Source organism: Tachysurus vachellii, chromosome 8, assembly GCF_030014155.1.
Source record: "Tachysurus vachellii isolate PV-2020 chromosome 8, HZAU_Pvac_v1, whole genome shotgun sequence".
In the NCBI taxonomy this organism is placed as follows: domain Eukaryota; kingdom Metazoa; phylum Chordata; class Actinopteri; order Siluriformes; family Bagridae; genus Tachysurus; species Tachysurus vachellii.
In genome coordinates, this window is record NC_083467.1 from 797,501 (window position 1) to 822,500 (window position 25,000).

Sequence of the window (25,000 nt, forward strand, 5' to 3'; positions counted from 1 at the left end):
CTGAGGTGACTGAGGACTCTGAGAGATATTCTGTTACACGGGCCTCCGAATATAAACCCAGTTTTAAATCAGTGCTCGATTCCACTATGTGGGTGTTCGAAACACAACACGGTGCTGCCTACTCGTGCTGTATACAGTACAGACAGGAAGTCGAGATTTAGCGATCCCTATATCGATTAGCGCTTGGTGACCAAGTCCATGTTCTAATGGTGTCACGCATCTTGCTCACACACATCTTCTCTCCTACTCATCCATGCTGATCTAAACTGGCTTTTTTTTAGCAGAGCTGATCTGGGTCTATGTTCCTACTTGTTATGAGATCCAAATAAAATTAAGGCGTTGTCTCCAACATGAATTCACATGTAGTAATCTTACTGGAACATCGTTATAAGGGACGTAGCAAACACACACTAGTATAAAGAACTGTCAGTTACGTGTAATGTAAAGCTAAAGATCCGAGCGCTTTGTATACTGTTCATTCGACTTCAGCATGTTCACACTGGGACATTTAGAACTTTACTAACAATAAGGGGGGGCACGGTGTCTTAGTGGTTAGCACGTTCACCTCACACCTCCAGGGTCAGGGGTTCGATTCCCGCCTCCGCTTTGTGTGTGTGGAGTTTGCATGTTCTCCCCGTGCCTCGGGGGTTTCCTCCGGGTACTCCGGTTTCCTCCCCCGGTCCAAAGACATGCATGGTAGGTTGATTGGCATCTCTGGAAAATTGTCCGTAGTGTGTGAGTGTGTGAGTGAATGAGAGTGTGTGTGTGAGCCCTGTGATGGGTTGGCACTCCGTCCAGGGTGTATCCTGCCTTGATGCCCGATGACGCCTGAGATAGGCACAGGCTCCCCGTGACCCGAGGTAGTTCGGATAAGTGGTAGAAGATGAGTGAGAGAGTGAGTGAGTGAATGATCCACTAAAAAAGCACCGTCTAAGGAGGAGAAACGTTTAAAGTCAAACATCTTTTCAATGTTGACAGGAAAATGTTTTTGAAAACAGGTTTTCATGGTGTTTACGTAGAGGAAGAGGGCGGAGCCTCCAGAAGATTGCAGGTCGGATGCTGATCTCCACTGATTTTAGCTTGAATCGTATGTAGATCATCAAACAGTTTCCTGTAAACCAGAAGAACCTCACGGTCCAGGGAATGATCATCTGTCTTTATTAACTCTATAGAATTTAATAAGATTGGATCTGAGAATTAACAAATGAATGAATTTTATTATACAGAAACAGTAGAGTGAGCCATGGACATGAAGGTACAGTAACGAGACCCCACAGATGGGTCACTGAGTGTTAATTACGTTGTCATGATTTCAGCTCTATTTTCTGCTCCAGTTTTCACACCTCACATGTGGATGTAGATCTGTTTGTATGTATTGTTTGTTTGTTTATACTTATATCTATTGCAGAACTCCTTAGGGGGGTGTGTGTGTGTGTGTGTGTGTTTGTGTGTGTGTGTGTGAGCATGTGTGTGAGAGAGCGTGTGTGTGTGAACGTGTGGAGGCCTGTCATATTATCTCTTTGTATTCTTGTTCCCCTAGAAACACTTACCAGCTTATCCTTTGTCATCACACACACACATACACACACACACACACACACACTTAATGCCAGCATTTAACAAACATAAATAATACACCAACTAAACTCTTTATTTTTTCTAAGAATGCAAATTATAAATTATTTATGGCAAGCGGACACACACACACATGAACTCCAAAATACATGTGTGTGAGTGCGTGCTTTGGAGTTTGTGTGCGTTTGTGTGTGTGTGTTGGAGTTTAGGTGTGTGGGTGTGTTTCAGTGTGTATATGTGTGTGTGTGTGTTGGAGTTTAGGTGTGTGGGTGTGTTGAATTTTAGGTGTGTGGGTTTGTGTGTGAGAGTGTGTGTGTTGGAGTTTAGGTTGGTGTGTGTATACGTTTTGGAGTTTAGGTGTGTGTTTGTGTGTGTTGGAGTTTAGGTGTGTGATGTGTGTTGGAGTTTAGGTGTGTGGAGGTGTGTGTGTGTTGGAGTTTAAGTGTGTGTTTGTGTGTGTTGGAGTTTAGGTGTGTGTATGTGTGTCTGTGTGTTGGAGTTTAGGTGTGTGTTTGTGTGTGTGTTGGAGTTTAGGTGTGTGTATGTGTGTCTGTGTGTTGGAGTTTAGGTGTGTGTTTGTGTGTGTGTTGGAGTTTAGGTGTGTGTTTGTGTGTGTGTGTGTTGGAGTTTAGGTGTGTGTATGTGTGTCTGTGTGTTGGAGTTTAGGTGTGTGTTTGTGTGTGTGTTGGAGTTTAGGTGTGTGTTTGTGTGTGTGTGTGTTGGAGTTTAGGTGTGTGATGTGTGTTGGAGTTTAGGTGTGTGATGTGTGTTGGAGTTTAGGTGTGTGTTTGTGTGTGTGAGAGTGTGTGTGTGTGTTGTAGTTTATGTGTGTGTATGTGTGTGTGTGTGTTGGAGTTTAGGTGTGTGTGTGTGTGTGTCAGAGTTTAGGTGTGTGGGGTTGTGTGTATGTGTATTGGAGTTTAGGTGTGTGTGTGTGTGTGTGTGTGTGTGTATGTGTGTGTGTGTCAGAGTTTATGTGTGTGTATGTGTGTGTGTGTGTTGGAGTTTAGGTGTGTGTGTGTGTGTCAGAGTTTAGGTGTGTGGGGTTGTGTGTATGTGTATTGGAGTTTAGGTGTGTGTGTGTGTGTGTGTGTGTGTGTGTGTGTATGTGTGTGTGTCAGAGTTTAGGTGTGTGGGGTTGTGTGTATGTGTATTGGAGTTTAGGTGTGTGTGTGTGTGTGTATGTGTGTGTGTGTGTGTGTGTGTTGGAGTCGAGCAGTTCTGGTTTTGCTGTTCCAGTGTTCAGTTTGTTAGGGTGAGTAAGAGTGTGTGAGTGTGTGGGAGTGTAAGAGGAGGAATGGGAATGAATTTGTGTTTCTGATAACTTTGTGGAAAATGCATTTAAAAGAAACCAAAGTGGACGGATGGACACACACACACACACACACACACACACACACACACACACACACTTTCATTATTTGTCATCAATTCAGTGACGTCAATTTAAGGCATGTACAGTGCCAGCTGTTCCTCTACATTTCCAATTATGGCTCTTAAACCATGAATCCTTGAGACTGTGTGTGTATGTCTGTGTGTGTGTGTGAGTGTGTGTGTATGTGTGTGTGTGTGTATGTATGTGTGTGTGGTCTTTCCTGCTCTTACTGACAATGATGTAAGACAGGCTTCCTTGTTGATCTTCCACTCTAAGTGAAAATCCTAGCCAAGTCACAGTACTGTATATTGAACAATGGCACCTGTGGTGTGTGTGTGTGTGTGTGTGTGTGTGTGTGTGTGTGTGTGAGAGAGAGAGAGAGAGAGAGAGAGAGACAGACAGACAGACAGAAAGATAGGTGGGTTTCCCCAAAACTTTTCTTCAGGAAATAGCCTTAGCCTTGGAATCCTTCTTTAGAACACACACAACACACACACACACACACACACACACACACACACACACACACACACACACACACACACAAACATAATTGTGCCTCCTTGTGGCACACAATTGCACTACAATGCAGAATTAATATAAATCTAAAAATATGATATGATATAGAAACATAGACACGTGTAAATAAAAGGCTGTTTTACACACGTGTGTATTTACAGCAGTAATCAGTGTACGGTGTTGTGACGGTCTGCTGGTGCTTCATGTCGCTGCATCTCTCCAGTGTTCAGTGTTTATTATCCTCATAATAACAGCACACAGTTATATATCTTACATTAACATCAGTGTTTGTTTCATATAGTTACATCACAGCGGGACGTTAAAGATGAAATCAATAAAAAATACCTCATATATATCTAAACACTGCCAGTGGATCCAGTCATCGATTATTGGTGAAGGAGGTGACGCTGGAAGCAGAAGTAGTGACGTTTCTTCAGGACAGGGTTATAAACACCGTCTAACACTTTCATAACACATCAGGTAGATTATTATTTCAGCTGATGAACATCTCTATGAATCATCATGAGTTGGATTTAGAAACTCATCATTGTTTCTACGCATTGTAGAAACTCATCACCTGGCTTTCAAGCTTCAGAATGTTTGCTAGCAATTACAAATCAAGCTAAAATGCTAATGTCTTTACTTAGAGCTCGAAAGAGCTTGTTACAAAGGAAACAGTACAGCGGCTGATCCTCATCCATCATCGTGAGCAGAATTTTATATGTTTGTGTACAATGTTAAAGCTCTGCAGAGTGATCGATGACATGTACGTGATCGATGACACGCACGTGATCGATGACATGTACGTGATCGATGACATGTACGTGATCGATGACATGTACGTGATCGATGACATGTACGTGATCGATGACATGTACGTGATCGATGACATGTACGTGATCGATGACATGTACGTGATCGATGACATGTACGTGATCGATGACATGCACGTGATCGATGACACGCACGTGATCGATGACATGTACGTGATCGATGACATGCTAATTTTGATCGAACTTTGTGTATATTTGTTTCTCAACACTTCTCCCTCATTTTTTTTTTTTTTTAAATCTTTTCTCAGATCTTTCAAAGAATCGTCTGACAGAAGTTCCTCCTGAGGTCACGCGGCTTGTTTCCTTGGAAACGCTGAACCTTTATCACAACTGTATCAGAAGCATTCCTGACACCATCATCAGCCTGCAGTCGCTCACGTCATTAAATATCAGGTACTTTAATCATAGGTCATTAAATAACAAGATCATATGGTACAACACATCTTTAATGAATAAAATATCATGAACAATAGTAAGATTTAGTTGTCAACATTTATAAACACTGATTTGTATGTAAACATTTGTTGATATTGACAGAATTGATATTGATATTATAATTGAGGAAATAAGTCATTCTACATAACTTAAACATCTTGCTAATGGAAATTTAGATATAAACCAGCAGGACAAAATATTTCTATTATAACTTAAAGGTGCGGTGCACGATGTTTGAAAGCCAATGTTGACATATAAAATCACGCCCCTAACCCAAATAGGTCCCACCCCTGTATTGATAGCTCCGCCCACACAAACATACGTAACCCAGGCAACTAACGGAAAGAAATGTGTCTTTATCATAGCTGAAGGGAAGAACAATACGATTGTAGATAAACAAACAAGCAAAAATGACACACAAGCATAATCATGTAAAGGACAAAGACATATATTAGTTCTGTGTAACAAAGCAAAACCAACGTTACTCACCTATCGAGAAGGAAAAAAGCGCCTCGGCGTCTTAAGTAAAGTTGGTCACATATTCACAGATTGGAGTTTCCCGAGTCAATAACTCCTGAGCTAAACACTGTTACTACACAAAACACGGTTGTAGCTGCGTCTCTACATTACTACGATAGAAAAGAGGTGTTATTTGTGTAGTAACAGCGTTTAGCTCAGGAGTTATTGACTCGGGAAACTCCAATCTGTGAATATGTGACCAACTTCCTGCTCCTTCAGTTCTCTCCAGCGCTGGAAAGCTGATCCTATATTAACACGTCCTACTTCTTACCTTATCGTAAGTCTTTCTTCTCTTTCTTTCTTTGTTTTTATCCTCCATGTCAATGTTAAAACCGCTTTCTGCTAACGTCACACATGCGCACTGAACACTCTCTCCGCCCATATTGACAAGACACACCCCTTTCTGCTCTACACGTTTGTTTTGATTTTTGTTTAGTTTGTCGTCCCGACTCAGTTTTCTGAAGCATTTCACATGACCGTGATAAAAATTTGCCAAATGTGACAAAGACACACAATGGCGCACAACGGACTGAATTACTGTCAACTACTTGAAGAACGAGTATTTCTAGAAATATGATCACAGCTGACACGATCAGGGGCCAGTGGAGTGAGCGAGAAAGAGGAAACGTCATCATGAAAATGTACTTTTTTATTTCCTTGTAAAATCGAAAAGAATTTCTGACATGAAACTGGAGTTTAAAGTGTTATTTGTTGTGTAGTAATTACACAATGCAGCGTGCCGTCTCTCAGTCTCAGTCTCGTGTCCTTGTAGATACACTGAAAATATCTGTCACTACAATACACATCATGCATCGTGTTAATGTTAAGAAGTCGTAATACATGCGAGTGCAGCTTTTCTAGTTTTGTTAAAACAGACAAAGCGAAGAAACAGAAAAAAAAGCATGTGACAGGAAACAGATGAAACGTCGTTCTGTTCATCTTTTAAACATGAGCTGCGTCCCAACCGATGTACTACATGACTTACACTACGCATTATGTTCTCTAGTATTAAGTGTGTGAAGTTTAGTCTCAAAACTCACAGAAGTTTAGGTTAGTTTTAGTTCTAACTTTAGTTGTTTTCTTATCCAGTATCAGCGCCTGGTGGCTCCGCATCACTTCCTCTACATTACACACCTCGATTATATTTATTAAAATAACAGTGAATGATATTTTTCTTTCGGATAAGTGGTAGAAGATGAGTGAGAGAGAGTGAGTGAGATATTTTTCTTTATGCTGTGTGTTTGGTAAACTTGTGATGTCATCATTAATTCCAAAAATCGTTCTCTCTATTTATCCCTCATTCTTATTATTTGTATCGCAGCTTTATAGATCAAAGATTTTTTTTTAAAACTTTACTTCCCAAACATCGTAGGAGTGAAAAACAAAGTGAGCTATTTTTAGGTGTTTGAATGTTGCTTGAAAAACTGTTTTTTCATCCATTGTTTCTATAACATTTAGTCGCAACCAGCTGTCAGTGTTGCCGGTGTGTGTGTGTGGTCTTCCCCTGAGAGTCCTCAACGCCAGCAACAACAAACTCAACGCTTTGCCGGAAAGCATCGGCCAGCTCACCAGTCTCATGGAACTGGTACGTGTGTGTGTGTGTGTGTGTGTGTGTGTATGTGTGTTGTATGTGTGTGTAAGAAGCTCACATTGGGGATGGTGCTGTGTGTGTGTGTGTGTGTGTGTTGTGTGTGTAAGAATCTTACATTGGGGATGGTGCTGTGTGTGTGTTTGTGTGTGTGTTGTGTGTGTGTAAGAAGCTCACATTGGGGATGGTGCTGTGTGTGTGTGTTGTGTGTGTAAGAAGCTCACATTGGGGATGGTGCAGTTTGTGTGTGTGTGTGTGTGTTTGTGTGTGTGTTGTGTGTGTGTAAGAAGATCACATTGGGGATGGTGCAGTTTGTGTGTGTGTGTGTGTGTGTGTGTGTGTGTGCGTGTGTGTGTAAGAAACTCTCATTGGGGATGGTGCAGTTTGTGTGTGTGTGTGTGTGTGTGTGTGTGTGTGTGTGTGTGTGTAAGAAACTCTCATTGGGGATGGTGCAGTTTGTGTGTGTGTGTGTGTGTGTGTGTGTGTGTGTGTGTGTGTGTGTGTGCGCTTGCAGTCTTTTTTAAATTTCTGTTGACTTTTTTGCATATACATAAAAATTTCAGCTCAGTTAAAGTTCTCTCGTGAGTGACATGTGGGAGGATGTAGAGAGAGGTTTGCAGGTCATTCCAGAATCATAGGTTATTTTGCTGTTTGGCACAGCAGAGAAACACACACACACACACCCATGCACACACACACACACACACACACACACCATTTTGCAAGCACTGGATTCTCCTTTTAAACTCCTACCAGTGAAGACACACATGGAGTCTTTGTAAAGACTCGGCCTTCTAAAGTTCTTCCAGGAGCACATTGTTTACTTTTCCAGCAAGTCACAAGAAAGCCCTGATGAACATCTAAGGAACTGCAGGCCTCGCTTACTTCAGATAAGCTCAAGGATTACGATTCTACCATGAGATAAAATTGATGTTCGTAACAGAGCTGCCAACCAAGAGGGACACAGTGATGACTCCAGACCTTTTTGGATAATGTTAAGATGGATTTGTGATGTTCACCGTTGCAGTTTTAGAAGACATGGGTCGGTTCCTCCTGGTCCACAGACACACACACTATACTGACATTTAGAACATCACTGAAACATGGTGGTGGTGGTGTGGTGGTGTGGGGATGCAAGGCTGCTGCACGGTCTAGGTGACTTTCCGTTATGACACAAATGTGAATCCTGATGGAAATGATCTGGTCATCAGTCTGTGATCTGAAGCTCCTGAGCACGTTGTCAAATCCACATCTCAACGGCTCCAAAGAGAGATAATGAAGGTGTTGGAGTGACCTGGACAAACCCTGAGCTCCCTTTGTGCAGAAGAGTTCCTCCTCAGGGCTGTTAAAGTCTGATCTCCAGCTTTCAGAAGCCAGTTATTACACGTAGGGGCGATAACTTATTCACACAGTTAATAACCTTAACCTTCAATAAAGGAAACGATCATTTATGTATCATTATACATGTATAATAAGACATATAGTACTGTAATTATATAATCCCAGCTCCAGAAATATTGGCACCTCTGATAAAAAGAAGCTAGAAGGTTTTTGAGACTCGCTTAAACTCACCCTGAAAATATGAGACAAATCTAAGATCATTTTGGGACTTGTTTGTCTATTGACAGCTCCAGTAATTTCTGATTAATCTACACAACTGTGTATGTGTGTGTGTGTGTGTGTGTGTGTGTGTTGTCCCATTCAGGATGTGAGCTGTAATGAGGTCACAGCTCTCCCGCGCCAGATCGGACGCCTCAAAGCTCTACGAGAACTCAACGTGCGCCGGAACCTTCTGTGTGTCCTGCCTGAAGGTATGCAGAGCTTAAATAAGACATAATATACTGCCTGTGAGTGTGAGTGTGTCTGTGAGTGTGTGTGTGTCTGTGAGTGTGTCTGTGAGTGTGTGTGTCTGTGAGTGTGTGTGTGTCTGTGAGTGTTTGTGTGTCTGTGAGTGTTTGTGTGTCTGTGAGTGTTTGTGTGTCTGTGAGTGTTTGTGTGTCTGTGAGTGTGTGTGTGTCTGTGAGTGTTTGTGTGTCTGTGAGTGTTTGTGTGTCTGTGAGTGTTTGTGTGTCTGTGAGTGTGTGTCTGTGAGTGTTTGTCTGTGAGTGTTTGTGTGTCTGTGAGTGTGTGTGTGTGTCTGTGAGTGTTTGTGTGTCTGTGAGTGTTTGGGTGTCTGTGAGTGTTTGTGTGTCTGTGAGTGTTTGTGTGTCTGCGAGTGAGTGCGTGTGTGTCTGTGAGTGTGTGTCTGTGAGTGTGTGTCTGTGAGTGTGTGTCTGTGAGTGTGTTTCTGTGAGTGAGTGTGTATGTGTCTGTGAGTGTTTGTGTGTCTGTGAGTGTGTGTCTGTGAGTGTTTGTGTGTCTGTGAGTGTTTGTGTGTCTGTGAGTGTGTATCTGTGAGTGTGTGTCTGTGAGTGTTTGTGTGTCTGTGAGTGTGTGTCTGTGAGTGTTTGTGTGTCTGTGAGTGTGTGTGTGTCTGTGAGTGTTTGGGTGTCTGTGAGTGTTTGTGTGTCTGTGAGTGTTTGTGTGTCTGTGAGTGAGTGTGTGTGTGTCTGTGAGTGTTTGTGTGTCTGTGAGTGTGTGTCTGTGAGTGTGTGTGTGTCTGTGAGTGTTTGTCTGTGAGTGAGTGTTTGTGTGTCTGTGAGTGAGTGTTTGTGTGTCTGTGAGTGTTTGTCTGTGAGTGTGTGTATGTGAGACACCTGAGATAGGCACAGGCTCCACGTGACCCGAGGTAGTTCTGATAAGTGGTAGAACATGAGAGAGTGAGATATTGTCCGTAGTATCCAGTTAGCATTGATGGAAGATGTTAAAAAAGGTTGTGAAAGGTCGAGCCCCTGATTTATTGCTGTTCTCTTACACGATGATCCTTGAAGTAATTATTAATTGTGTAAATTGTGTTTCCGTGAGCGGGTCATTAATGAACAGATCTTTATCTCTTGTTGTGAAGACAAAATTGTCAGCAATGTTGTTACTTTAGTCCTGTGATAATTATTAAAATCTGGGTGATAACAGCATCAGTCTGTATTCTTAACTCTGTGTGTGTGTGTGTGTGTGTGTGTGTGTGTGTGTGTGTGTGTGTGTGTGAGACAGACTTGGCAGATCTACCTCTGGTAAAGTTTGATTTTTCCTGTAATAAAGTTTCCACTATTCCAATCTGCTACCGCAAAATGACTCAGCTCCAATCACTACATCTAGAGAATAACCCACTACAGAGCCCTCCAGCACAGGTAACACACACACACACACACACACACACACACACACACACAGAAACATTTGTGATGATTTATTATCCTGACTGTCTGTCTGTTGCAGATTTGTATAAAAGGGAAGGTGCACATATTTAAGTACCTCACAATGGAGTCGTGTCGCAGCGACAAGATGGCCGACGCCCTCTACCTGCCTGTTATTGACCACCTCGGCCTATCACGTCCCACCGCTGGCAGGTCAGATTTATAGACAGATACCTATAAACCGTCATGGATTAGAGAGGTTCCGATTTACAGACTGTGTAGTTCACCTGTAGTCTTTACACATAGTGACACAGTTATGCAGAAAACCCACAATCTGGGTGTGAGAAGGTTGGGACACCAGAGAACCAGCATACCAGTGGGTTTGTAAAGTCTCCTAAAGGACCCAAAGCTATGGGGGAGAATGAGAGAGGTTCGGATAGTGACCAACATGGAATATACCTTTGTAGACACCTCAGAGCTGGGCAACTGGAGCTGCTTCTCATAATCTGGTGGCAGAACCTTATTGGTGGAAGCAGGAGACACTTTGACACGTGTTTGGATGGGATTTCCTGGGAACTGGGGGCTCTTGCTTACTGGTCTTAGTCTAACTCTAGATCAGGCAGGAGGCCTCATTAAGACTTGTGGATGGAGGCTTTAGGAGATGCAGGAGATCTTATTTTCTTGCACTTTCCATTATGTCAAGACACAAATATATGGATATACTTACAAATACTCACAGCCTTAATAAACATATAAGTAAGACATATTTATCTAGAGCAGATGAGAGGTTAAGGGCCTTGCTCAGGGGCCCAGCAGTGCAGGTTTGTTGCTCTTGGGACTTGAACTAAAAGCCCTACCGAACACTTGTCCAACACCTTAACCATTACTTTGAACTTAACCCTCTGCACCTCACACACACCTGAACACACAGATGACAGTCTGTAGTAACTGTTCAGGCTGTAGGCATGAGAAAGTGGAGCCAGTTAGACAATGATATGAGTGGCAGATAAAAAAAGAAAGACGTACGTAATTCGTCTGGTCTCAGTGGAACCGTTTTAATAGACTGAGGATGTGACATAGCTGCTGAGAGGGAGGGTGAAGGAGAGAGGTTTCAGATGAGGATCATTAGCTCCTTCTCTCTCTCTATGTATTTGTTTTTCTCTCTCAGTACGGAGGACATTGATCAACATCGGAAGCTTGACAGCGACTCTGGGCTGGGAAGTGATAATGGAGACAAGCGGCTTTCTGCCACAGAGGTTAGTCTGCATTTGTGTCTGTCTGTCTGTGTGTGTGTCTGTGTCTGTGTGTGTGTGTGTGTGTGTGTGTGTGTCTGTGTGTGTGTCTGTGTGTGTGTGTGTCTGTGTGTGTGTGTGTGTCTGTGTGTCTTTGTATGTGTGTCTGTGTGTGTGTGTTTGTGTCTGTCTGTGTGTGTCTGTGTGTGAGTCTGTGTGTGTGTGTGTGTGTGTCTGTGTGTGTGTCTGTGTCTGTGTGTGTGTGTGTCTCTGTGTGTGTCTGTGTGTGTGTCTGTCTGTGTGTCTGTGTGTGTGTCTGTGTGTGTCTGTGTATGTGTGTCTGTGTGTGTGTTTGTGTCTGTCTGTGTGTGTCCGTCCGTGTGTGTGTCTGTCTGTCTGTGTGTTTCTGTCTGTGTGAGTGTTTCTGTGTGTGTGTGTTTCTGTGTGTTTCTGTCTGTGTGTGTTTCTGTGTGTGTCTGTCTGTGTGTGTGTTTCTGTGTGTGTGTGTGTGTGTGTGTGTGTCTGTGTGTGTCTGTGTGTTTCTGTGTGTGTGTGTGTGTCTGTGTGTGTGTCTGTCTGTCTGTGTGTGTCTGTGTGTTTCTGTGTGTGTGTCTGTGTGTGTGTCTGTGTGTGTGTGTGTGTGTGTGTGTGTCTGTGTGTGTGTATGTCTGTCTGTGTGTGTCTGTGTGTGTGTCTGTGTGTGTGTGTGTGTGTCTGTGTGTGTGTCTGTGTGTGTGTGTGTGTGTGTGTGTGTGTGTGTAGTGTCATGTTTTCTCTTAAACTTTGTTTAACTCTACACACGTTAGTAAACACTGAAAATGGTCAATGTGTAATCAGTATTATATTTGTGTGTGTGTGTTTCATTTGTGTGTGTGTGTGTGTGTGTGTGTGTGTGTGTGTGTTAGCCATCTGACGAGGACAGTCTGAGTCTTAATGTCCCCATGTCCAACATCACAGAAGAGGAAGGAATATGTAAAGATGATTCTATCGAGCATATCAGTTCCATGACAGGTAACACCACACACACCCACACACACACACCCACACACACACACACACACACACACACACACACACACACACACACACACACACAAACACACTGTAGGAAGTGAAAGGAGTGGAACTCAGACATCCTCTTGCTGACACCAACACACTGAGACCAAAGACAACAGACTGTTATGTAATTCCACATGGCTGTGTGTGTGTGTTTGTGTGTGTGTGTGTGTGTGTGTGTGTGTGTGAGAGAGAGAGAGACCAGGGTTTGACCTGAGGCAGGGTTTAGGATGTAAAGATACATGAGAGGAAGTAGCTGTCAGCACACAGGGAGAATTGTAGGAGGTTGCTGAAAGCTTTAGAGGGAAACCAGCTGCACTGCACAGAGACCTTTTTTATTTCAGTAGATCATTATTTTATTTTAGAATTCACACAAAAAACAACACGCCATGTTTATACGTTTGTAGACTTTTTCATCTTTCTGACAACGTATATATTATATATTTATATACTAATATAAACCTCTGGATGATTGTCCACGTCTTTGACCGTGTCTGTTATTTACATATTTCTATGTGATTTAATGATTCAGGATTCTTTCCAAAGAGTAAAGCGAGGCAGGAAAGGTTCAAGCAAATATTACTATGATATGATGAGCAGGTTTGTGTGTATGTATGTCTTTTTTTTTTTCACACTGAAGTGTTGTGTGTTTGTGTGTTTGTGTGTAGCAGACCAAGGCCCTTCAGATTCAGGACAGTTTGGCTACAGAGATTCTTCCTATACGACTCGATTCATCAACTACATCAAGGTAAGTCACACATCCCAGACCTCCTGTGGTCTTTTAGCAGTTACGTTGATTTGCTCACCTGATGGAAGGTGAGGTGAGGTGAAGGTGTGTTTCTTCTGAACTTCTGTTCTGCAGTGTTCACAAAGCTGTTTTGTGTGGTTATGAGCTGCTCATGATTTAAATGCAAAACTACAAGCAAACTGTAGGAAAAATGTTTCATTGTATTGTTCAGCCAATTTATTACACAGAATTAACTGTACTGAGGGGGCACTGTGGCTTAGTGGTTAGCACGTTCTCCTCACACATCCAGGGTTGGGGGTTCGAATCCTGCCTCCACCTTGTGTGTGTGGAGTTTGCATGTTCTCCCCGTGCCTCGGGGGTTTCCTCCGGGTACTCCGGTTTCCTCCCCTGGTCCAAAGACATGCATGGTAGGTTGATTGGCATCTCTGGAAAATTGTCTGTAGTGTGTGATTGTGTGAGTGAATGAGTGTGTGTGTGTGTGTGTGTGTGTGTGTGCCCTGTGATGGGTTGGCACTACGTCCAGGGTGTATCCTGCCTTGATGCCCGATGACGCCTGAGATAGGCACAGGCTCCTCGTGACCCGAGGTAGTTCGGATAAGCGGTAGAAGATGAGTGAATGAATTAACTGTACATACTTATGTATGTGGATTCCAATACTGTTCACTATATAATTAGAAAATTTATATTGAACCGGTGCTAATTTTTGTTACTTGCAGTTATGGTGTAAATCTTTATATAGGTATATATAATATATATATAACCTATATATATATATAGGTACTGTCAGCGACGCGGGGATAAAATAGACCCAAATGCAGGGTAGCATAAAATAAACTGAATTTTTATTAACTAAAAACATGAAAGCATGTGGCTAAAATCTGGGCTGAGTCCTGACACCTGCTTATTTATGTAGTTATCCAATCAGCCAATCATGAGGCAGCAGCTCAGTACATTAAATTCATTCAGACTCAAGTCAAGAGCTTCAGTTAAAGGTGGGGTCTCCGTTGTTTGAAAGCCAATGTTGACATTTGAAATCAACAAAACAAACACGCCCCTAACCCAAATGGGTCCCAAGCCTGTATTGACACTCTCTCCGCCCATATTGACAAGACACGCCCCTTTCTGCTCATTGGCTACACGTTAGTTTTGTTTTTGTTTTTGTAGTTTTCTGAAGCATTTCTCAAACAACGGAGACCCCACCTTTAATGTTCACATCAATCATCAAGCATTATGTATCGCAGAAATCTGCTTCGTTACCCTTTATTACATATTCTCCTTTGAGCTTGCTAACTTCCTGTGCTAACATTAACACATGGGCATCGTGGGTCTGATAATAAACAGTTCAGAGATTTTATTTGCTATGTCATAGCTTTCATTCTTTAAGCCAGCTGGTGATTTTGTGAACTTGTAAGTGGGTTTCAGTATCTGGAACTGGCAAAAGGATGTGTGTGTGTATATGTATGTGTGTTTGCGTGTGTGTGTGTGTGTGTGTGTGTGTGTGTGAGTCACTGCAGTAACAAAGGCCTATTATGAATTTCAGCCAGTCAGTCCCTTACTGTGCCGTCACATGACAAGTTGCAGCTGGAGATGATGTGTGTGTGTGTGTGTGTGTGTGTGTGTGTGTGTGTGTGTGTGTGTGTGTGTGTGTAGGGTCGAGGTGTTGACTTCGACGAGCCCCTCAGAATCGAGGAAGACAGTAACTGGGCAGCTGAGCAGTCGTGAGTATCCTGTTTTTGACTCTTTTTCCATCCTTCTGTCTCCACTCGGCTCATTGGAGTTCATAACTACACCTTAATAACACCCCTCTCTCTCATACAGGTCAAAGGTTAACCTGATCAGCCCTCTGAAAGAGGCAGTGGACCTGCTGCAGAATCCTAACAGGTGAATGATGTTCACCTGTTAACCAGATACTCAATATAATAGCAATTCATATTACAAGCCAAAACCATGAGATATAATCATCATCATCCTGATTTAATTCATTCACTCTGATGAATTTCAGTTTATGTGGAGGTTTTGAATGAACTTATTATCTTTATGTGTGTGTGTGTGGTGTGTGTGTGTGTGTGTGTGTGGTGTGTGTGTTCAGAGTGAACATGAGCTCATCTGATTTGTCTGGAATTAAACTCTACCCAGTGGAAATGGTCACAGTGGACGAATCTCTTAAGTAAGACGTGAGACATTTCTACTGTGATAACACACTGAACTCACACCAATGTTGATTTATCTTCATGCAGTAACAGTTCTCTAGAAACAGCTCATTCATAGGGACTCGTACAGTGGACACTTTATAACACTTATTTTCAGAGTAATAATAAACGGACGAAAAAGTTGACAAAGAAAAAAGATTAATAAAGGCAAGATTTCTGTAAGGAGTCTCCAGTGTTAGTGCTTTCTAATAGTTATAGTTTTTTGCGTGGGAAAAACAGGGAAGCTGTAACAGGGAAGACAGGATGACATCACCGTTATTAAGGTGAATTATAAGTCTTTATTTTATTCTCTTTTCTTCCCCCCCTCAGTGGTCAGGAGAGTGAAGATGGACAGACGACGCCTAAGGTAACGTTTCCCGTGTGTCACCTCTGTAGAATGTTTCCCATCAACCTGTACTAATATTACAGGTCATGATAACAGGTTAACGTCATTGTGATGTTTATTTACTCACAAAAGTTCTTGGTTTAGAACCTAACACATCTATAACACATTATAACGCTGGTCATTTTTATAGCGAAGAGCAAAAGTTGTTGAGAGACTTTATGTTTACGGCACAATCGTCCTTCTGATTTATCAAAGCATGTGTATGTACGTCTGTACACGACTGATACTGAGAAACACATCGCTAGAAAAATCTGTAAACGTATATATGATGTATTGTAGCCTGAGCGATGAGAAAATGTGTGTGTGTGATGTGTGTCTGTGTGTGGTGTGTGTGTGGTGTGTGTGTGTTTGTGGTGTGTGTTTGTGTGTGTGGTGTGTGTGTGTGTGTCTGTGTGGTGTGTGTGTGTGTTGTGTGTGGTGTGTGTGTGTGTGTGTGTGGTGTGTGTGTCTGTGTGGTGTGTGTGTATGTGTGTTTGTGGTGTGTGTGTCTGTGTATGTGTGTGTGTGTGTGGTGTGTGTGTGTGGTGTGTGTGTATGTGTGTGTGGTGTGTGTGTGGTGTGTGTCTGTGTGGTGTGTGTGTGTGTGGTGTGTGTGTATGTGTGGTGTGTGTGTGGTGTGTGTCTGTGTGGTGTGTGTGTGTGTGTATGTGTGTTGTGTGTGTGTGTGTGTGTGGTGTGTGTGTATGTGTGTTTGTGGTGTGTGTGTCTGTGTGTCTGTGTGGTGTGTGTGTGTATGTGTGTGTGGTGTGTGTATGTGTGTGTGTATGTGTGAGTGTGTGTGTATGTGTGTGTGTGTGGTGTGTGTGTGTCTGTGTGGTGTGTGTGTGTATGTGTGTGTGTATGTATTGTGTGTGTGTGTTTGTGTGTGGTGTGAGTGTGTGTGTATGTGTGTGTGGTGTGAGTGTGGTGTGTGTGTGGTGTGAGTGTGGTGTGTGTGGTATGTGTGTTTGTGTGGTGTGTGTGTATGTGTGTTTGTGGTGTGTGTGTCTGTGTATGTGTGTGTGTGTGTGGTGTGTGTGTGTGGTGTGTGTGTATGTGTGTGTGGTGTGTGTGTGGTGTGTGTCTGTGTGGTGTGTGTGTGTGTGGTGTGTGTGTGTGTGGTGTGTGTGTATGTGTGTGTGGTGTGTGTGTGGTGTGTGTCTGTGTGGTGTGTGTGTGTATGTGTGTTGTGTGTGTGTGTGTGTGGTGTGTGTGTATGTGTGTTTGTGGTGTGTGTGTCTGTGTGTCTGTGTGGTGTGTGTGTGTATGTGTGTGTGGTGTGTGTATGTGTGTGTATGTGTGAGTGTGTGTGTATGTGTGTGTGTGTGGTGTGTGTGTGTCTGTGTGGTGTGTGTGTGTATGTGTGTGTGTATGTATTGTGTGTGTGTGTTTGTGTGTGGTGTGAGTGTGTGTGTATGTGTGTGTGGTGTGAGTGTGGTGTGTGTGTGGTGTGAGTGTGGTGTGTGTGGTATGTGTGTTTGTGGTGTGTGTGTCTGTGTATGTGTGTGTGGTGTGTGTGTGTGTGTGTGTGGTGTGTGTGTATGTGTGTGTGTGGTGTGTGTGTGTGGTGTGTGTGTATGTGTGTGTGTGGTGTGTGTATGTGTGTGTGTATGTGTGAGTGTGTGTGTATGTGTGTGTGTGTGGTGTGTGTGTGTCTGTGTGGTGTGTGTGTATGTGTGTGTGTATGTATTGTGTGTGTGTTTGTGTGTGGTGTGAGTGTGTGTGTATGTGTGTGTGGTGTGAGTGTGGTGTGTGTTGTGTGTGTGTATGTGTGTTTGTGGTGTGTGTGTTTGTGGTGTATGTGTATGTGTGTGTGGTGTGAGTGTGGTGTGTGTGGTGTGTGAGTGTGGTGTGTGTGGTGTGTGTGTTTGTGGTGTGTGTGTTTGTGGTGTGTGTGGTGTGTGTGTGTGGTGTGAGTGTGTGGTGTGAGTGTGGTGTGTGTGTGTTTGTGGTGTGTGTGTTTGTGGTGTGTGTGGTGTGTGTGTGGTGTGAGTGTGGTGTGTGTGTGTGTGTTTATTTGGCTCTTTGTTGAGTTTGAGATGTCTCCAGTTTCTTGTGGAAATGCTTCTGTGGCTGCTTGTAAAACCCCAGAGTAGGATTTGAAGACCATACACACTTCCTACCATAGAGACAGTCTCATGGTCCTGCATGTGCAGGTGTAGTTCTGAAACACTTTAATGTTTGTCCTCCATTTCCTGAGCTTCAGACGTCAGTAAACTGTGTCACGATCTTGTGGTAGCGGCAGTGTGCATGAGTTTGTGTGTGCTTGTGTGTGTGTATGGTGTGTGTGTATGTGTGTGTGTATGTGTGTGTGTATGTATTGTGTGTGTGTTTGTGTGTGTGAGTGTGTGGTGTGAGTGTAAACTGTGTGTAAATGTGTCACGATCTTGTGGCAGTGTGCATGAGTTTGTGTGCGCTTGTGTGTGTGTGGTGTGTGTGTGTATGTGTGCGTGTGTATGTGTGTGTATGTATTGTGTGTGTGTTTGTGTGTGTGAGTGTGTGGTGTGAGTGTAAACTGTGTGTAAATGTGTCACGATCTTGTGGCAGTGTGCATGAGTTTGTGTGCGCTTGTGTGTTGTCATGTGTTCAGTAAAATGTAGCACGTATAGGAATGTGTTGGATGTGTGATGTGATCAGTGACGTGATCAGTCTGTCTGTAGTCTGTCAGTCGGATCCAAATGTCCACTGCTGTACTAACTAAGGTCAGGTTAACAGGTTTATTCGATTATTTACTAATTCTTTTAACTGAAACTAGCAGGAAGGACGAAGCTTAACGTAGAAGGCGCTGGACTATTTTTATTAATGTTAGTCGTTAAGAGAAGACGCAGTGTGTTATACAAATTTATACCACAGCACTGTTGAATTCTCGAATCTGATTGGTCAGAATGGTGGCGATGGAGGAAACATCATGTTTGACCAGACGACCTTCGGAGTATTCGTCCGAAAGTCTGAGATTTCCGCGAGTGTTAGGATTTATGTGGAATTATGATTGGAACAAACAGATTTGGGAAATGGTCCAAATAGGGTCAAGGTCACAGCAAGGTCAAAGGGCTGAAAGGATAAAGTAAAGTAAAGTATCCATTTAATTTAAATACCTTGTAAATGCTGATTTATTTAACATGTATTTTACAACATTAACTGTGAACAAATCGCTGTGGATTAAGAGGAATAAAACACACAAGGACTCGCTGTTATTAGAAAATAATCCACTTTAAATTAATAATCACACGACGCTAATCACGTGTCGTGATTTTATTCCTAACATGTTTTATATATCGTCGCTGTCAGACGGAATCCTCGTATCTCCAAAACCGTTATTCTTCAGGACATTAAAAAAACGCCGTACCTTATCTGCAGTACACAGGGTTTAGTCCGCGTTACAGTGGATTGTCTTGCGCTAAATTCCTGTCCTCAGACGAGCACCAGAACTAGCGGGGGTCAAGATTTTTTTTCTTTGAGCCCAGTGTTTTGAAGACATTTACCTCAGAAGACGTGTTGATTCGTTGCGACTCTTCTTGAGGAGAAATATGACGTGAAGCTCTCCCACGGAGTGAGGAAGAGGTGGACAGTTGAAGTGTCCAATGGAGTTATGAGATTTGCGCTCAAGCTATTTTCAAGACTTTAGATTGGTTAATAACTTGTAAAAATAACAGACCCACGTGGGGACTGACCAATAGCATCGATATGTGAAAAAATATGAAATTGACCAAATTTGGACATACGAGGTTTCCGCCCGACAGCCACAATATGTAAATTTTGCCACAGAAAATGTTCAAAAATAATGATTTCTTCTTCTATTGAAAATAAAAAGCTCTCAGTAGTGGACTCTTCCTTTGGGATCTGACTGTAAGGCTCTAACGTGCCTGTTTGCTCATACGTTCGGACTTCCATGCTAGCTCCTGCTTCTGTGTGCTAGCCGTCGTGAAGTGTGTGTGGTGGATAGTTTGTGTGGCCTTAGCTGTTAAAGACATGAAGCTGTTAGGAGTCGTGCGGTGTCGTTGTTATTGAAGGACGGTCCGGATGAAGGCTGGGAGTTCCAGAGGAAGAGGCAGTACATTCTCAAACGGGCTCGTCTGGAGGCCCAGCTCGCGTGCCAGCAGTACACCTTCTATGTGGCTCAAAAGGTAATCTAGAAAACATGCTGTAGTCTGGAGAACTTACTGTAGTCTTCTAGACTAGGAAACTACAACAGGAAACCACGTCTGCCTTTGAAGCACATCTTAATCAGTTCTTCTGAAATTTTTAATGTTGTGGAGTAAAATAAAAATAAAAGGGCAGTAGAACAAGAACCAGGAGGTGTTGATAAGGTCTCAGTCAGCTCCGTAGGTAGATATGCGTCACTATGTCATGTGGCTTATACTTCTTACTCCAAGCAGGATTCGAGTCTAGCTGGTAAAATAAAAAACATCGTTACAAACTTAAACTAGCGATATAAAGAAATAATCATTTCAGAGCTACAAGAAGTCAAAGATAGTTTGGTTCATCCAATGTTCTCTAGCTGTGAGGCTTCAGAAATGATGATGTCATTTCCAGAAAAAGAACATAGTGTGTCTCAACACTTCCTACATTTTGTGGTGCATTGTGGGATTTTTAAGAGAGCAAATGCTACAGAAGGATCGTGCGACCGAGACAAAATGGCCGAGCCCCCGATCGACTCTCCGATTATTGAACTAGAGAGTTGACTGAGTTAAAATTAGACTAATATAATAGATTAATGTTATGTTTATTAATAATATATAAAGTGACGAGTTCTCAAATTGCGGACAAGTCGACCTCGGATCTAAAGCGTACTGTTGGTGAAAGTCCAGAACATTAAATAGCTGTAATATTTGTCGGAGGAGGTTCGTAATCTCCTAACGTTTTATAGTATTCTTTTGTTTGTTTGTGTTTTTAAAGGTGCAAAACAAACGTCCCTGGTGTACAGTATGTCTAGTGTAAGCACATATCAACACCAGGAAGTGTCACTGTAAACTAGAAAACCCCGTTCACATTTGACACGCCGTCTTTAAACAATATTTGTTTTTGATTTTATCTATTAGACGAGTTTCCAGGACAGATGGAGCTCAGCGGTAAAAGGAAGAGATGATTGTAGAATCAGAAATAACTCTTCTGGAATACAAATAATATAAATAAAGCAGGAACTATATTCTAGCTCACCGGTTAAAGTCACGGTGGAAGGACGAGTTTTTATATAATAGTCCAGCGACTTTCACTATGATCGTATTATAACTCCAGACTTTTACACGTACAAACTTTACACATTTTTCAATGCAGTTCAACGTCTAAGTCTTTGTTAGCATGACCTCTTTTGGTATAAAAATAAATATACCATTCATTCATTCATTCATCTTCTACCGCTTATCCGAACTACCTCGGGTCACGGGGAGCCTGTGCCTATCTCAGGCGTCATCGGGCATCAAGGCAGGATACACCCTGGATGGAGTGCCAACCCATCACAGGGCACACACACACACACTCTCATTCACTCACACAATCACACACTACGGACAATTTTCCAGAGATGCCAATCAACCTACCATGCATGTCTTTGGACCGGGGGAGGAAACCGGAGTACCCGGAGGAAACCCCCGAGGCACGGGGAGAACATGCAAACTCCACACACACACAAGGCGGAGGTGGGAATCGAACCCCCAACCCTGGAGGTGTGATGCCAACGTGCTAACCACTAAGCCACCGTGTCCCCCATAAATATACCAAAATACAAGAATTTCTCTTCTCAGTAAACAGGAGATTGACATGTGATTAACCTTCTAGTGACCCAACGCCCACAGAAGCTCCGCCCCTTTTCACTTTTAACGTGCTGGTGATGGTTCCTGGACTCGTGTTGGATTCTTGCTGCTTTAGATTCATAACTATAAAAGCACACATTATGGTGACACTGTGACACGGCGGACAGTGCTGCTGCCTCACAGTTCTAGGCTTCTCTCTTCAGTGCTGAGATGTTTTTTAGGGAATGAGTTTCAGTGCACTAGAAGGATTTTGCGATGAAGACAGAACATAAAATGGCGACTTCCTGATCAGACAGTAAACCGGAGAGTTGTTTTATTGCTTCAGACCGTCTTCATATGCACCACGTTCACGTGGAAGCTCGTGACTTTAGTCGACTAGCTTGGCTTTGTTGGATTTTGAGTGTTTTTGGTGCCACACTGTACTGAGAACAAAGAGAACTGGCAGCAAGTTCTACCAAGAGGAAGAGAAGACGAGATAATGAAGAAAGAACAGGGCCTTGTTGTACTTCTTCACACACTTTATTATGGTGACTGAACACAACTTTATGGTCTAAAGTTTCTTTTGAAATATATTTCATGTTTTAGGGTGAGACGATTTGTGAGGAGAAGACAGACGACTGTCGAGCAGAGCAAGAGAATGTGAGTAACTCTGTTCTGTACCAAAAACACACAGCAGCACAACAACATTATGTTATAAATATTTAAAATACACACGTGTGTTTTGTGACCTGGAAAGTGTTTATAGATCACATCTTAATTATAATATATTTTAAACAAACACGATAACAGAGTGAAGCCCAGAGTCCAGTGTTTTCACCACCGTTCGGCTTGAAGCCTCGATCAGGTGAGCATGATGTACACACACACACACACACACACATATACACACTCATACACACAAACACACACATGCACAAACACACACACATACACATATACACACACACATACACACAAACACGTACACATACACACAAACACACACATACACACACACACAAACACACACAAACACATAATACACACACACACGCACAAACACACACGCACAAACACACACATACAAACACACACACAAACACATACACACACACACACATACACACACACATACAAACACACACACAAACACATACACATACACACGCACACATACACACAAACACAAACACATATACACACACATACACACACACATACACACGCACACATACACACAAACACACACACAAACACACACACATACACATATACACACACTCATACACACAAACACACACATGCACAAACACACACAAACACACACATACACATATACAAACACACTCATACACACAAACACATACACTTTCACATATACACATACACACACACACAAACACATACACATATACACACACACTCATACATACAAACACACACATGCACAAACACACAAGCACACACAAATACACACACAAACTCACACACAAACACACACATACAGTACACACACAAAGACACACACACACACACACACATATACACACATATACACACATAAACAAACACACACACAAACACACACACTCCTAATTTCTTCTTAGGACATTGATTTTTTAGTCTGGAAATGTATAAAGATACAAATGAAAAGACAGAAGAAGAAGTGCCCCTTTCATTTTTAGTTATTTATTTTAAATTATTTTGGAAGAAATATTGTGTAGACTTCAACTGTGTTGTTATCTGATTCACTTTTATTAATATTATTCATAATTACTTCCTTACTATGTTATCTGTAAATCCAAGCCTTTACAATTTGGTTTCTCCTCATTGTTCACTATAAATCCATAAATCACTAAAGGTTCCCACATATTTTCACGCTGGGTTTCTTCACTGCTGTCGTTCCATTGAGTGAAATTCACTCATCAGTGTTTTTCAGGACCAAAATACCTTCGTCCTCATTATAGATCTATAGATACTTGTGATATTAAACTGTAAAATAAACGAATAAAACAAAAGTGCAGATTGTAGATTATCACATAGAAACAGTTCAGTTCACAAACCATGTAAAAACTAGTGAACCTGCATGTGTGTTAGCATGTCATCGTCGTCACGTCGACGTTAGCCGTGTGCTGCGTTCATCTGCTAACGTTAACATTTGTAGTGAGCTGCGTTCAGAATAAAGATATTAACATTAAAAAGTCTACATAATTAACTTTATTATTTATTAGTAGCTTCATCAGTAACTTAATCTGTGCATTAAAAAAAAGCCATTCAGTTCCTGCTAATGATTAGCCTCGCGCTTCCTTTAATTAATAGCTAACACTAGTGATACGCTCTGTCTCAAAGTTGTTCTGATCACCGTAGCAGCAAACTTGATTTGTAAAAGATCAGTTTTTCTGTTTATTTTAGTATTTAGTATTTCTTGTTAGTACATTATAGTGTTGGTTAAGTGGTATTGTTAGCGTTAGTGTTTATTCATGCTGGTCTGTATAGCACTGTGTGTGTGTGTGTGTGTGTGTATATTTGTATGCGTGTGTTTGTGTGTGTGTTTGTGCGCGTGTGTATGTTTATGTGTATGTGTGTGTGTTTGTGCGTATGTGTGTGTATGCGTGTGTTTGTGTGTGTGTGTGTTTGTGTGCGTGTGTATGTTTGTGTGTATATGTGTATGTGTGTGTTTGTGCGTATATGTGTGTGTGTGTATTGAAATGCTGCTAACTTTGTATTATTTACTGTCTAATCCTAATTTTTGACATTTTCTTTGACCCCTGTCTTGTCTGCACTAACACTCCTCCATGTGTGGAACATCTTTGTCCCTCCCACTTCTCCCTATGTGCTCCTGTGTGTAGCTCCTCCCCCTGTCCCTTGCTCACCTTTGTCCATCAGTAGAGACACACCCACTAGGCCTCATGATGGACGTGTTCCTCTCAGTGGTACGTCTTCACACTAACTCATGCTGTCTAATCTGCAGAATTTACTGTTAGTTTCATTCATTCTTTCTCTCACAATCACTTTCTCTATTTTTTTATTTTCTTTGATGACGTATAAAACACACACAAATAAACACACACACATAAACACACACATAAACTCAGACAAACACACACATAGACACACACATACACATACACACACATAAACACACACACAAACACAGATACACACATAAATACACACATATACACACAAACACACGTACCCACACACAAATGCATACACACACACACATAAACTCAGACAAACACACACACACACACATACACACACACACACACACATAGACACACATACACATACACACACACACATAAACACACACACACATACATAAAAACACACACAAATACACACATATACACACAAACACACGTACCCACACACAAATACATACACACACACACACACATAAACTCAGACAAACACACACACACAGACACACACCCACACACACACATACACACACATAAACACACACAAACACAGATACACACATACATAAAAACACACACATAAATACACACATATACACACAAACACACGTACCCACACACAAATATATACACACACACACACACATAAACACAGAC

At 42.1% G+C, this 25,000-nt stretch overlaps 1 protein-coding gene across 5 annotated transcripts in view; it reads left to right on the top strand.

Annotated features, from left to right (window-relative positions):
- Positions 1-25,000, top strand: part of lrch1 (leucine-rich repeats and calponin homology (CH) domain containing 1) — a 49,753-nt gene that overhangs the window by 10,756 nt on the left and 13,997 nt on the right. The window contains exons 2-17 of one of the 5 annotated variants that reach the window (XM_060875658.1): positions 4,551-4,695; positions 6,715-6,841; positions 8,550-8,655; positions 9,932-10,068; positions 10,157-10,287; positions 11,243-11,330; positions 12,212-12,317; positions 13,031-13,110; positions 14,761-14,828; positions 14,929-14,991; positions 15,200-15,277; positions 15,630-15,666; positions 19,695-19,808; positions 22,020-22,073; positions 22,224-22,278; positions 24,263-24,346. In XM_060875658.1, coding sequence (XP_060731641.1) covers positions 4,551-4,695; positions 6,715-6,841; positions 8,550-8,655; positions 9,932-10,068; positions 10,157-10,287; positions 11,243-11,330; positions 12,212-12,317; positions 13,031-13,110; positions 14,761-14,828; positions 14,929-14,991; positions 15,200-15,277; positions 15,630-15,666; positions 19,695-19,808; positions 22,020-22,073; positions 22,224-22,278; positions 24,263-24,346 — 1,473 coding nt within the window. The remainder of the gene's footprint in view (positions 1-4,550; positions 4,696-6,714; positions 6,842-8,549; positions 8,656-9,931; positions 10,069-10,156; positions 10,288-11,242; positions 11,331-12,211; positions 12,318-13,030; positions 13,111-14,760; positions 14,829-14,928; positions 14,992-15,199; positions 15,278-15,629; positions 15,667-19,694; positions 19,809-22,019; positions 22,074-22,223; positions 22,279-24,262; positions 24,347-25,000) is intronic. The other 4 variants (XM_060875659.1, XM_060875660.1, XM_060875661.1 and 1 more) reach the window with 4 other exon arrangements.